The following is a 12,841-nucleotide window of genomic DNA, read 5'->3' as shown; positions in this document are numbered from 1 at the left end:
AACCAATGTTAACTCCCACCTTTCAATACAAAAACGGCCAGTTTCCTCACACCAAACTACAGCACCACTGCCAACAAAAACAGGGTGAAGTCTTTACTTATAAACAGGACTTTCAGACATTACTAGTAGGATCTTCAATAACTTTATGTTCAAAATTAAGTTTCTAAAGCTTAAGCGTGAGGTAGTATATACTGTGGAATGCACACCTGAAAGGGATACATGATCAAGTTTTGACTTTCCCACCGACTAATGCCACGAGTGATGTTGGCCAAATCACTTAAATTCTCTTTCAGTTTTCTCATGTGTTAGTTAGATGACCTTTTCAATCTAAAATGTGTGTACATTACTCATCACTCAAAATTCCAAAGGTTTTCCTCAACAGAAAATTGTTATTTCAAAAGTAAAGTTTGCATGTAAGAGCAACATATTTCACATTTAAAATTTTTACAGAAAAGTAGACATATTTTTCTAGTACAATATCTTGTTCACATAGTAGCATTTACTTATACCCCATATACTCTCAAAAAGTCTTCATAATAGCCATTTCAATAAGACTTGGACACCACAAAACAAGAGGACAGCAGGATACTAAAAGTCCCTGCTATCCTCTCCCTATCTGAATGTCTATTCTCTCTACTTTCGTTATGTACCTCTCTCTAGCTTTAAACCATACTTAGTTCCAAAAACACACTTACAGTAACATTTAAATTTTGCCTGTACAGCATAATTCAAGAAAGAATACATTCTTCCCTTGTGCTAATTCTTTCTAAATTGAATGTAAAAAGAAGTAACAGAAAAGCATTTCCCTTCCTCCATATTTGAATTAAAAAGGAGAAAAAAATATATATGGAATTTAGAAAGATGGTAACGATAACCCAATATGCAAAACAGAAAAAGAGACACAGATGTATAGAACAGATTTTGGACTCTGTGGGAGAAGGCGAGGGTGGGATGTTTAGAGAGAACAGCATCGAAACATGTATATTATCAAGGGTGAAACAGATCACCAGCCCAGGTTGGATGCATGAAAAAAGTGCTCGGGGCTGGTGCACTGGGAAGACCCAGAGGGATCGGGTGGGTGGAGAGGGAGGTGGGAGGGGGGATCGGGATGGGGAATACATGTAAATCCATGGCTGATTCATGTCAATGTATGGCAAAAACCACTACAATATTGTAAAGTAATTAGCCTCCAACTAATAAAAATAAATGGAAAAAAAAGGAGAAAAAAGGTGATAACCACACAAGAAGCTCCAAGCAAAGTTCTTTTTCATATATATATATATATAACCTGACTAAAGAGTTGACTCTTTTGAAAATTTTACATTACTTAACGACAAATTCAAACTCTCAAGTTTTTTTACCTTAAAGAACGTGTAAGTTATTCAAAAAACAACACAGAAAAATTTAAAAGCTCACTCTAGTACTGAAATAAAAGAAACATCTGGGAATTCTCTGGTGGTCCAGTGGTTAGGACTCCACATGCTTACTGTCAAGGGGTCAGATTTGATCCCTGGTCGGGGAACTAAGATTCCACATGCCTCGTGGAGAGGCAAAAAAAAGAAATCTTTTTTTTTTTTTTTTTAATAATAGTTTCATCATAATTTTTGGTGGCAAATCTTCAAGTTTCCTATTTCTAGGAAGTGGATCACCTCCAATTACAAATTTGCATAATCAAATGATTCCATATCTTGTACAGCTATAAAACCATGTGAAATTTTAAAAATATAACTTCAAAATATACAAGGTATACTCTAAAATGAAACCATGTCTCTGGTTACCAAGAATATAATAATAAAAACAAAATTATGTCAAAGGCATAAGTATATTTTGTACAGAATTCTCCCAACTGCTGATCTATTAATAAATTGATTCACTATTTACAATGAGACCAAAACAGAATAAAATCCCACTCAGAATTTCATGCTAAAATTTCACTCATAAAAAAAAAGAATCAAATTAAAACTATCCTGAAATACCATTTTTTAATCTATTAAACTTTTAAATTTTTGCCAGTCTAAGTGCCGAAAAATTGATGCTTTTGAACTGTGGTGTTGGAGAAGACTCTTGAGAGTCCCTTGGACTGCAAGGAGATCCAACCAGTCCATCCTAAAGATCAGTCCTGGGTGTTCACTGGAAGGACTGATGCTGAAGCTGAAACTCCAATACCTTGGTCACCTGATGCGAAGAGCTGACTCATTGGAAAAGACCCTGATGCTGGGAGGGATTGGGGGCAGGAGGAAAAGGGGATGACAGCGGATGAGATGGCTGGATGGCATCACCGACTCGATGGACATGAGTATGAATAAACTCTGGGAGTTGGTGGTGGACAGGGAGGCCTGGCGTGCTGCGATTCATGGGGTCACAAAGAGTCGGACACGACTGAGCGACTGAACTGAACTGAATAACACATTACACTGATAAGGCTGATGGGAAACAAGCACTCGATCACTGCCACCGTACACCCCAATGAGGAGAAATATAATAACTATTATCAAAATTACAAGCTGATTCAGTAAGTCCAACCTCTAGGTATTTTTCCCACAGATGTATTCACATGCTTGTAAGATGACATGTGTGGAAGGTTATTAACTACAACACTATAATAACAAAATTTTGGAAAACAAATGTCCATCAATAGGGAACTTATTAAAGGTAGACTGAATTGTGTCTCTCCAAAATTCATATGATAAAGTCCTAACCCCCACTGTGATGGTTTTTAGAGATGGGGCCTTTGGGAGATACTCAGGTATAGATTGGGGCCCCTATAATGAGATTTGTGCCCTTAAAACAAACACCAGAGAGCTCTCTCCCATCCCTCTGTCTCTACCATATGAGCACACAGTGAGAAGATCACCTGGAAACCTGGAAAAGAGCCTTCAGCAGAACCTGACAATGCTGGCACCCTGATCTCAAAACTTCCTGCCTTCATAGTTGTGAGAAATTAAATTTATGTTGTTTAAGCCATTCAGAGTACAGCATTTTTGTTATGAAAGCCTAAGCTAATACTACATACATATATATAGTTTGATACCATTTGTGGTAAAATTAAAAGTGGAGCAAATGTATATTATATTTACTTAATTCTTAAAAAAAAAAAAAAAAAACTCTGAAAGTACACAAAAAACCAAGTGTTTACCCTCTATTTTTAGGTGAGAGGAGTACTGAGCAAGTGGAGATCAGGTGGAAAGATTTTCATCACAAATCTTTTTTTCCTTCTGGATCAAGTGAACATATTACCTGTTCTCCAAAATTAGATTTAGAATATTTTTCATTTATGTTAGTTATAAATACGTGAAATATCTACAAAATTGATAAACAACTTATTCTTTATAGAATTGAGAGTACAGGCTCAGGCACTACATTAAAAAGGCCTCTAGTATCAAGGATAGGAAACCTGTTTCAGAAGCAACTGTTGGTGGCATTTCATCTCATCACTTACATCATTTTCATTCTGTCCCTTTCTTCCGTCCCTCCCTCTTTCTCCCTCTGTCTATCTCTCTTTCCTATGTCCTTTTTTCATCCCTGTTTTACATCTTGTTCCATTTCTAATTTTCTCTTCCTTCTATCCCTCTGACTAGGGTTTCCAGCTACAGCCAGTAGCAACCATAGGCTTCAGTCTACCCCTCCAGGGACTTTCCAGCCAACCTCAAGAATAGTAATGGAAGCAAATTGCAAAAGCAGGGGAACTCAAGTGTATGGAGACTCTGAGTAGGAAATGATGCTTTGTTACAATACCTAATTAACCAAAAAGAAAATCTTTTTTTCACCAGAAACTAAACTGCTTTAAAATTTTCCTAAAACCCAGATATTGTCAAAACGCTAATGCAACTTTTTAATTAGGCAATTTAGTTTTAAGTTAAACCTGAACAAAGTCTGAACACAAATTATTTGATTAAACAAAATCAGTACAGTGGAAGATTCTTAGCTAAGAAAGATGTTCCCTCTCTCAAAGTAGTATAACTTACATTAAGAATATTCACCACTATTTTCAGAGTGCAGAGTGCTAACCATTACACCATGAGGCCTGTTATCTCTAGTATTTTCAAAAGCAAAAACAAAAGACATAATTTCCCACAAGTCTATTTAACAGGCAGTTACCTCTGGGACCTAAATTACATGACATTCAGAAAATACTAAAAAGACTAAATTTGTGTGTTCTAACATTAAGTTGTTTGTATAGTTTTAATAAATATAACTTCTTGAGAAATATGAACTCAAATAGACTATACTTAAACTCATAAAGCAAAAATATAAGAAATCACAGTATACTATAACCAAATCTTGTTCAAGGCTCAGTAGAATTCTCACTAGATTTCTGCAACAGTATTATTATTGTTCTCAGTTTTATGCCTATAAGTTGTCTTCCCCTTGTTATCAGCTGTAGCAGACTTAAGACAAACAAAACAAAACAAAACAAAAGCTAGGGTACAGAAATACATATTCAACTTTCCTTTAACCTTTAGAGAAAAAAAGCAAACGTTAACAACTTTTTCTTCAAATCAACCCCAAAAGTGGTAAAAATCTCAAAGACAGCAAATACTAGGCTATATTTAGGCAAATGTCATTTCCCTATTTGCAAATGGGTACTTTTCCCTGTAACAGAGTATTTAGAGTGGAAGACACTAGGTCTGACCACAAAAATTATTTCTATGTATTTGCAGACTTCTACCCAATCTACTGAAATGTATACTATTTGCTAATGTTAGCATACTGTTTTCTAACAAAGAGATCTGTTTGTTAACAGTGGTTAGCTAGCACAGACTCCAAAATAAGAAAAAGCAGGCCTATCATATGCCCCAATTTGCTTTTCAGTTCCTCCTCTGGGTAGTTCTCTTCTCTCCATTTTAAATAAAAAAGTGGCAGATTTGCAGATTTGTAAATTTTTCTGAAAGCTGACAAAAGAAAAATAGTGGAAACATGCACATTTTATAAACTGAACATTTACTATGAAAAAGGAAGGAAAGATCTAGAATTAAGAAATCTATTTTCATTTTAAATAGTGAATATAAATCATATGAGTATAAATTACTCTGGAAAGAAAATTTAAGACTAATAAACACACTTCTCAGCTTTGGTTTTAAAAAAGTTCATCATGATACATTAATATTTTACAAATATAGTTAAGGCTCCTCCCTTTAGTGATCCTTTTTCATGATCCTCCCAAAATAAGCCTTGGGGTCCCTACTTCCACTGTTCTGAGAGCATACATTATTTTAGAATTAACTAACAGAGAGCTTCACACATGGAAAAGACTCAAAAGTATTTGCTGCATGAGTTACAACACTAGTAAATGATGAAACTTTTGTTGTTGTTCAATCGCTAATCATATCCACCTCTTTGCAAGCCCATGGACTGCAGTAAGCCAGGCTTCCCTGTCCTTCCTTCAGTATCTCCCAGAGTTTGCTCAAATTCATGTCCATTGAGTCGGTGATGCTACCCAACCAGTTATCTCATCCTCTGCTGCCCTATTCTCCTTTTGACTTCAAACTTTTCTGGCATCAGGGTCTTTTCCAATGAGTAGTTCTCTGCATCATGGTAACAGCCCTGTCATGGTGAAGGGGCCTGCATAACTCGAAGCTATGAGCTATGCCGTAAAGGTCCACCGAAGACAGACAGGTCATAGTAGAGAGTTCTGACAAAATGTGGTCCACTCTAAGAGGGAATGGCAAATCACTCCAGTATTCTTGCTACGAGAACCCCATGAGCAGTATGAAAAGGCAAGAAAGCAAGAAGCTTCCATGTTCTAACTAATTCTTCATCAATAATTATTCATTCCTTTAGAGAGCTCATCTACTTTTAATATCTTTAGGCAAACAGCTCCCTGGGAATAAAATTTCTCTCATTTACTAGCTATATAACCTTTGCCAACTTATTTAGACTACTTTCTGGGAAGGGGCATTGTCCCTAAATTGTTGAGGCAGCATATTCTCCCAATCCTCATATTGAGGGTCTCTGATCCAGGGGCCCCAAGTAATAAGCAAAAGAAAAAACAGATGGGGCTTCATGGAAATTAAAAGCTTCTGTGCTACAAAAAATTTCATCAAAAAAGTGAAAAGACCAGAATTCCCTGGTGGTCCAGTGGTTAGGACTCTGGGCTTTCACTGCCGTGGGCCTAAATTCAATCCCTGGTTGGGGAACTAAGATCCCACAAGCCCTGTGGCTTGGCAAAAAAAAAAAAAGTGAAAAGACAACCCACAAGTGGGAAAAAATATTTGCAAATCAATATCTGATAAGAGAGGGCTTCCCTGGTGGCTCAGACGGTAAAGCATCTGTCCACAATGCGGGAGACCCAGGTTCGGTCCCTGGGTCGGGAAGATCCCCTGGAGAAGGAAATGGCAACCCACTCCAGTACTCTTGCTTGGAAAATCCCATGGACTGAGGAGCCTGGTGAGCTACAGTCCATGGGGCCGCAAAGAGTTGGACATGACTGAGCGACTTCACCTTCACCTTCTGATAAGAGAATTGTTCACAGAATACACAAAGAACCCTTACAACTCAATAATAAAAAGACAAATAATCCAATTTTAAAATGGCCAAAGATATCAACAAAAAGTCTACAAATAATAAATGCTGGAGAGGCTGTGAAGAAAAAGGAATCCTCCTACACTGTTGGTAAGGATACAAACTGGTACAGCCACTCTGGAAAACAGTATGGAGGTTCCTTAAAAAACTAAAAATAGAGTTACCATATGATCCAGCAATCTCACTCCTGGGCATATATCTGGAAAAGATGAACACTCTAACTCGAAAAGACAGATGCATCCCAATGTTCACAGAATTATAATAATCAAGACATGGAAGCAACCTAAATGTCCACTGATATAGATGAATAGGTAAAGAAGATGTAATACACACACACACACACAAAAGAATACTACTCAGCAAAAAAAGAATAATGCCATTTGCAGCAACATGGATGTACCTAGACTTTAACAGAGTAAGTGAAATAAGTAAGAAAAAGACAAATATCATATATCACTTATTTGTGGAATCTAAAAAAAAGACACAAAGGAACTTATATTTATAAGATATAAACAGACTCGCAGACATTGAAAACAAATTTATGATTATCAAAGGGGAAAGGGGGTAAGGGATAAATTAGGAGTTTGGGATTAACAGATACAAATTGCTGTATATAAAATAGATAAACAGCAAGGACCTGCTGCATAGCACAGGGAACTATATTCAGTATCTTGTAATAACCTACAATGGAAAAGAATCTGACACTTTGCTGTATACTTGAGACTAGCACAATATTGTAAACCAACTATCCAGTTCAATTTTTTTAAAGTGGCCAAAAGATCTGAATACACATTTCTCCAAAGAAGACAGACAAATAACCAGTAAGTACATGAAGATACTTAACATTATTAGTCATCAAGGAAATGCAATTCAAAAACCACAATGAGATGCCATTTCATACCCACTAGGATGGCTAAAACCAAAAAGACAGACAGTAACAAGTGTTGATGAGAATATCAAGAAATTAAAACCTTAAGATACTGCTGATAAGAAGATAAGATGGTGCAGCAGTTTTGGAAAATGGTCTAACAGGTTCACAAACAGTTGACCAGTTAAACAATTATCTTATGACCCAACAATTCTACTCCTAGGTATATATCCAAGAGAAATGAAAACCTATGTCCACATAAAACTTGAACACAAATGTTCAAAGCAGCATTATGCATAATATACAACATGGAAACTGATGAACAGATTAGCAAAATGTGGTGTACTCATAAATGGAATATTATTCAGCCACAAAAAGGAATAAAGTAACAATATATGCTACAACATATATGACTCATGAAAGCATTATGCCAATTCATCTTCTAAGTCTGCAAAGCCAAAGCCCAGTGTCTGAACCACAGTGCATGTGCTCAGCTGCTCAGTCGTGAGCACAGACTATAGCCCGCCAGGCTCCTCTGTCCCTGGAAATTTCCAGGCAAGAATACTGGAGCATTTTACCATTTCTATTCTAGGGGATCTTCCGGATCCTGGGATAGAGCCCACATCTCTGTGTCTCCTGCACTGGCAGGTGGATTCTTTAGCACTGTGCCACCTGGGAAGCCACTGAATCACACAGTCTTTACTAAATTTCAACCACTCCCTAAGACATAACCTGAAATCTCCATTTTTTAAAATGGGATAGTAGCCAGTTACAGGTAAGCACAGTTGCATTTATGGCTCTAAAATTCCAGATGGGGACTGGTGAGGCCATGGAAGAGAATGAGACAGCAAACAGAAATCATGAGCTTAAGAGGAGATGATGAAGCAACATATTAGCTTCTAAAGTAAAAGAGCCAACCAAAGAAGTGAGAAAGGAGCAATTAGACAAAAGTTAGAGCAATAACGGGGCTCCCAGCATAGCAGTCAGTAAAGAATCTGTCTGCAACGCAGGAGACCTGGGTTTGATTCCTGGGTCCGGAAGATCCCCTGGAGAAGGAAATGGCAACCCACTCCAGTATTCTTGACTGGAGAATCCCATGGACAGAGGAGCCTAGCAGGCTACAGTCCATGGGGTCACAAGAGTCGGACATGACTTGGTGCTTTTTCTTAGAGCAATAAAGGAGAAATTAAGAGAAAATAATGTCAAAAAAGGCAAGAAAAGAATAGTAACAGATACACTTATAAAGATATCATATATATTATAAAGTTGGAATAAGAATCTAAAAATATTCATCATTTTTTACTCATATCCTTGATAAGGACAGAGCCAATTGTCATGGGTTGAGCAATAAATAAGGGTTATGGAAATGGAAGCAGTTGAGTGTAAACTGTTTTTAAGAGGAAAGGTTGAGATTAGTTTTCATCATTGTTTTTGTTTTTTAAATCTAGAGACTTAGGGCCTCAGAGGAAGAAGCCTGGGAAGAAGTAACACAAGACAATGAAGGAAACTGTCTGACTAATGTCCTACAGGATAAAGGGATAAATTCAACTGAGAGACAGGCTGAAAGATTAGCTTTGAATAAGCCTCATGTAAGTAAAAGTATATGTCAGTATGTAAATGCAGTAATGCGCTATATATCTGTATCACTGGAGAAGAGCTCCACATAACTGAATTACCCAACACTTAAGCCATTTTTTTTAATTTAGTCATTTTCCTTGAAACTGTTCACCATAGTATGATACAGTTCTCTGCCTTCTTAAACATATTGTACTTTCCTGGATGACAAAGTCATTGTAACTATAATTATATTAATAGGAAGTAATATAGCTGAATCTGCATGTTAATTTTTCAAGTCTTTGCCTGTTCTATGTTGTCAGTTGCCATTTCCTGATAACTTTTTTCCTTTGTGCTTTCAACAGATTCTAGTTTTAAAATTATATAACCATTAAATAATACCCTAAGTAAGGGATAATAGAGTCCTGAATCAAAGTATAGGAATAAAGTATATGGCTTTATGACAGTGTTAAAAAACCTGTTTCACTTTTCAATTCAATTAAAGATTGGGTTTCAAACAGTTGAGGATGTCAGAAGACTGACCTCTGGCTACATGAAATATTACTTTATCTTGCTTCCTTAAGTTATAGCAAAATAACCCTGCTAAGTTATTGATAATTTTATATGGTTAGTCTTAAACTACACAGACACACACAAAAGCATCATGCATTCCAAAACTGAGCCTAGACATTTCACAGTAACTATACTTTCCTTTTGTATGATCACTTACCAATAAAAAGTTATAATCTTCCACTTTTCTGTATGTAAATATAGCCAAGCGTATTTCAGATATATGGATACTATTCATGATAAATGTATAGCCTTCACAAAATCTTGATTTTAATCTCTTCCAAATTTCATACAAATTTCACTAGAAACATCACAAAGGCTAAAAAGGACTAGAGCTAGGCATAAGGCAATCATTTGACCAAAATTTAAGAATTCATTCCTGTAATTCCAATAACACAGGATATTACAATTTCATTCATTCATTCTTAAGGTTCTGAATAATCCAGCAATTTCACTTCCAGGTATTCATCTGAAGGAAAGGAAAACACTAATTTGAAAATATATCGGAACCTTCATGTTCGCTGCAGCATTATTTACAAAAGCCAAAACATGGACGCAACCAAAGAGTCCATCAAATGTACAATGATGAGTAGATAAATAAAATATGGTATATATACACACAGCAGAATATTATTCAGCCATAAAAAAGGAAATATTGCCATTTGCAATAAGGTGGATGTACTTTTTGAGGGCATTATGCTAAGTGAGAAAAGTCAGAAAGAGAAAAGACAAATACAGTACAATCCTTCTTATATGTAGAATCTAAAAAACAAAACGAAACTCATAAATACAGAGAACAGACTGAGGGCAGCCAGAGGCAGGGGTGGGTAAAATGGATGAAGGTGATCAAAAGGTACAAACTTCCAGTTATAAATAAGTCATGGAAACGTAATGTGCAGCATCACGACTATAGTTGATAATACTGTATCACACATTTGAAAGTTGCTAAGAGAGTTCTCATTAAAAAAAAAATTAACTCTGTGTGGGGACACACATTAACTAGATCTATTATGGTGATCATTCCACAATACATACAAATATCAAATCTTTACGTTGTACACCTGAACCTAATATAATGTTACATGTCAAATATTTCTCAATTAAAAAAAAAAGATTCTGGATGGCTATGCTCACCTATCCTATACATTATCAAAAACAAAAAACTACCATTACTTCTCCAGCACTCACTTCCTGTTCCTTCAGTTTTTCATTCATATCAATGAAAATTAATAAATTAATAAATGTAGAATCTCTCAAAGACAGAGGGGTGTGGCCTAATCAACTCAAACTGAAACATCTCACTAGTTTAGAGTATCGAAAGCACTAGCATTTGTACTTTTGCCAAGACCTGAGTTCGATCCCTGGATCAGGAAGATCCCCTAGAGACAGGAATGGCAACCCACTCCAGTATTCTTGCCTGGAGAATTCCATGGACAGAGGAGCCTGGCAGGCTACAGTCCACGGGGTCACAAAGACAGACACGACTGAGCATGCACACACTCTGTATTTAAATTATTTAGGTACATCTCTTTTTCTAAATCACAAATACTATGAGGACAAGAATCTTTTCTGATTGAATGATTCCATCACTGGACAAACAAGTTCTCAGCACCAAGCATTTTGCTAGCCTCTGGAGAGTGGAGTTAAACAGTTCCCCACCTTCAACAAGCAAGAAAGGGAGGCAGACTTATTGTAAACAAATTACAATATGGGCAAAAAAAAAAAAAAGTGAGTATAGACTCAAATCACAGGAAAAATTAACTCTACGGTTGTACAGGGAGTTAAGGGATACATTTATGTGTTCTCCAAAAGGCCTTCAATAAATACCTGTTGAATGGACAAATAAACGTATTAAATCTTGCTAATGAAAGTTGAGACCCCCAGGTCCAAATGAAACGTATTAGCTACTTCTGAAGTTACTGCATAAACCTAACCCTTCAACAACTGCAGGAATGCAGACTTCAGCATACTCACCCCCTCCTCAGGAAATCACCTTGGAGAAAGGGCCATACCTGTACTGCCAGCCTTTGGCACTGCCGCCTCGGCTGCTGCTGCTGCTGCTGCTGCTGATTCCACCCCCACAGCTGCTGTTGCTGCTGCTCTTGTTCGGGGTCACCGCGGTGGCCAGGCCCTCCAGCCTTCCTTCGCTCTCTGAGACTTTCATTGCTGACACTGGTTCACCCCCCTGCATCTTAACTCCAAAGTCCATCTGCCCTTCTTGGGCGGGAGAAACAACTCTGTAGAGTAGTTTTGTAAGTGATAAGATTTAAGATCTGATCTGAAAGGGCTCCCAATTGCTAAACCAGCCGGCGGCTGGAGCAGTAATCATCAAACAGTCCAGGGAAGGAATACAAGCATTCCCCCGAAGGAAACTTTTAAAAGGAGAAGGACAGCGATGAGGGCAGATGTCCTTTAAATATATATCTCCTTCCGGGCAAAAGCAAGGAGGGAAAGAAAAAAAAAAAAATCACCCTGCCAGAGGACCTGGTGGCATGCTCAAAGCAGGAGCAGAAACAGCGTGAGGAGGTCGCGACCCTAGCCAGGAGGGCTGGGCGAAGTGCGGACGACTGACGGAACCCGCGGCCTGACCTCTGGGCTGACGGACTGACCCGCCTCGCTCCCTCTTCTCAAGCTGGTCCTCAGCGGGAAGGTTCAGTCCAGCCCGCTCGGCGGTTCCCACAGCAGCTCTCGAGGCAGAGCTGGAGCGGCTCGAGCTCAGCCCGGGAGGAGGGTCGGGGAAGGAGGCCGCCGGGGGCGGGACGCCGGCTCCCAGGGTCGCCTCGCCTCCAGTCAGAGGCGAACAGCTCGGGGCGATTTCCTCCAACGCCCCCGGCCCTGGGCCCTCGACCAGGTTCCCAGAGGCGGACGAGTCCCTCACCCTCGCTACAGCCCAAACGTGAAACCCTCAACTGCGGCCACCGCCCCACCCACAGCCCTAGAACCCCACAGCCGGTCACCCGCCCGCTCGCTCTCTCCCCGCCTTCCCTTCCGGAGTAGCGTGAGCTCACTTCCCCGAGAGGAGAGGCCACTGGCGCCATCTTGGAGAAGGGCGCGCGGCCCTGAAGGGGGCGGAGCCTCAGGGATCGAGGTGCTGGGGCGGTGGACTCCGAGGAAAGGGAGGGGGCAGGCAGCGGAGGGAGGAGCGGTGGGTCAGCCACAAGGCGGAAAAAAAAGGAGTTAGCGCCCTAATGAAGGTGTCTTGCGACCTTCCTATCCCCGGCAAGGGCCTTCTATCTGAGGGCCCATTCCAGGCATTTTAGGAAGAAAGTTTAGAAAAATGTCATTTCTGTAAGGAATTTTTAAAAAATAATTCATTTTAGTAAAAAA

The 12,841-nt window shown here is 38.8% G+C and overlaps 1 protein-coding gene across 2 annotated transcripts in view; it reads right to left on the bottom strand.

Annotated features, from left to right (window-relative positions):
- Positions 1-12,477, bottom strand: part of OSBPL11 (oxysterol binding protein like 11) — a 91,812-nt gene extending 79,335 nt beyond the window's left edge. Inside the window, exon 1 of one of the 2 annotated variants that reach the window (XM_061166969.1) lies at positions 11,527-12,477. In XM_061166969.1, coding sequence (XP_061022952.1) covers positions 11,527-11,723 — 197 coding nt within the window. In that variant the 5' untranslated portion in view covers positions 11,724-12,477. The remainder of the gene's footprint in view (positions 1-11,526) is intronic. The other variant, XM_061166968.1, reaches the window with a different exon arrangement.
- Positions 12,478-12,841: the final 364 nt, after the last annotated feature.

Source organism: Dama dama, chromosome 19 (assembly GCF_033118175.1).
Source record: "Dama dama isolate Ldn47 chromosome 19, ASM3311817v1, whole genome shotgun sequence".
In the NCBI taxonomy this organism is placed as follows: domain Eukaryota; kingdom Metazoa; phylum Chordata; class Mammalia; order Artiodactyla; family Cervidae; genus Dama; species Dama dama.
This window is presented reverse-complemented; position numbering and strand designations above follow the sequence as displayed.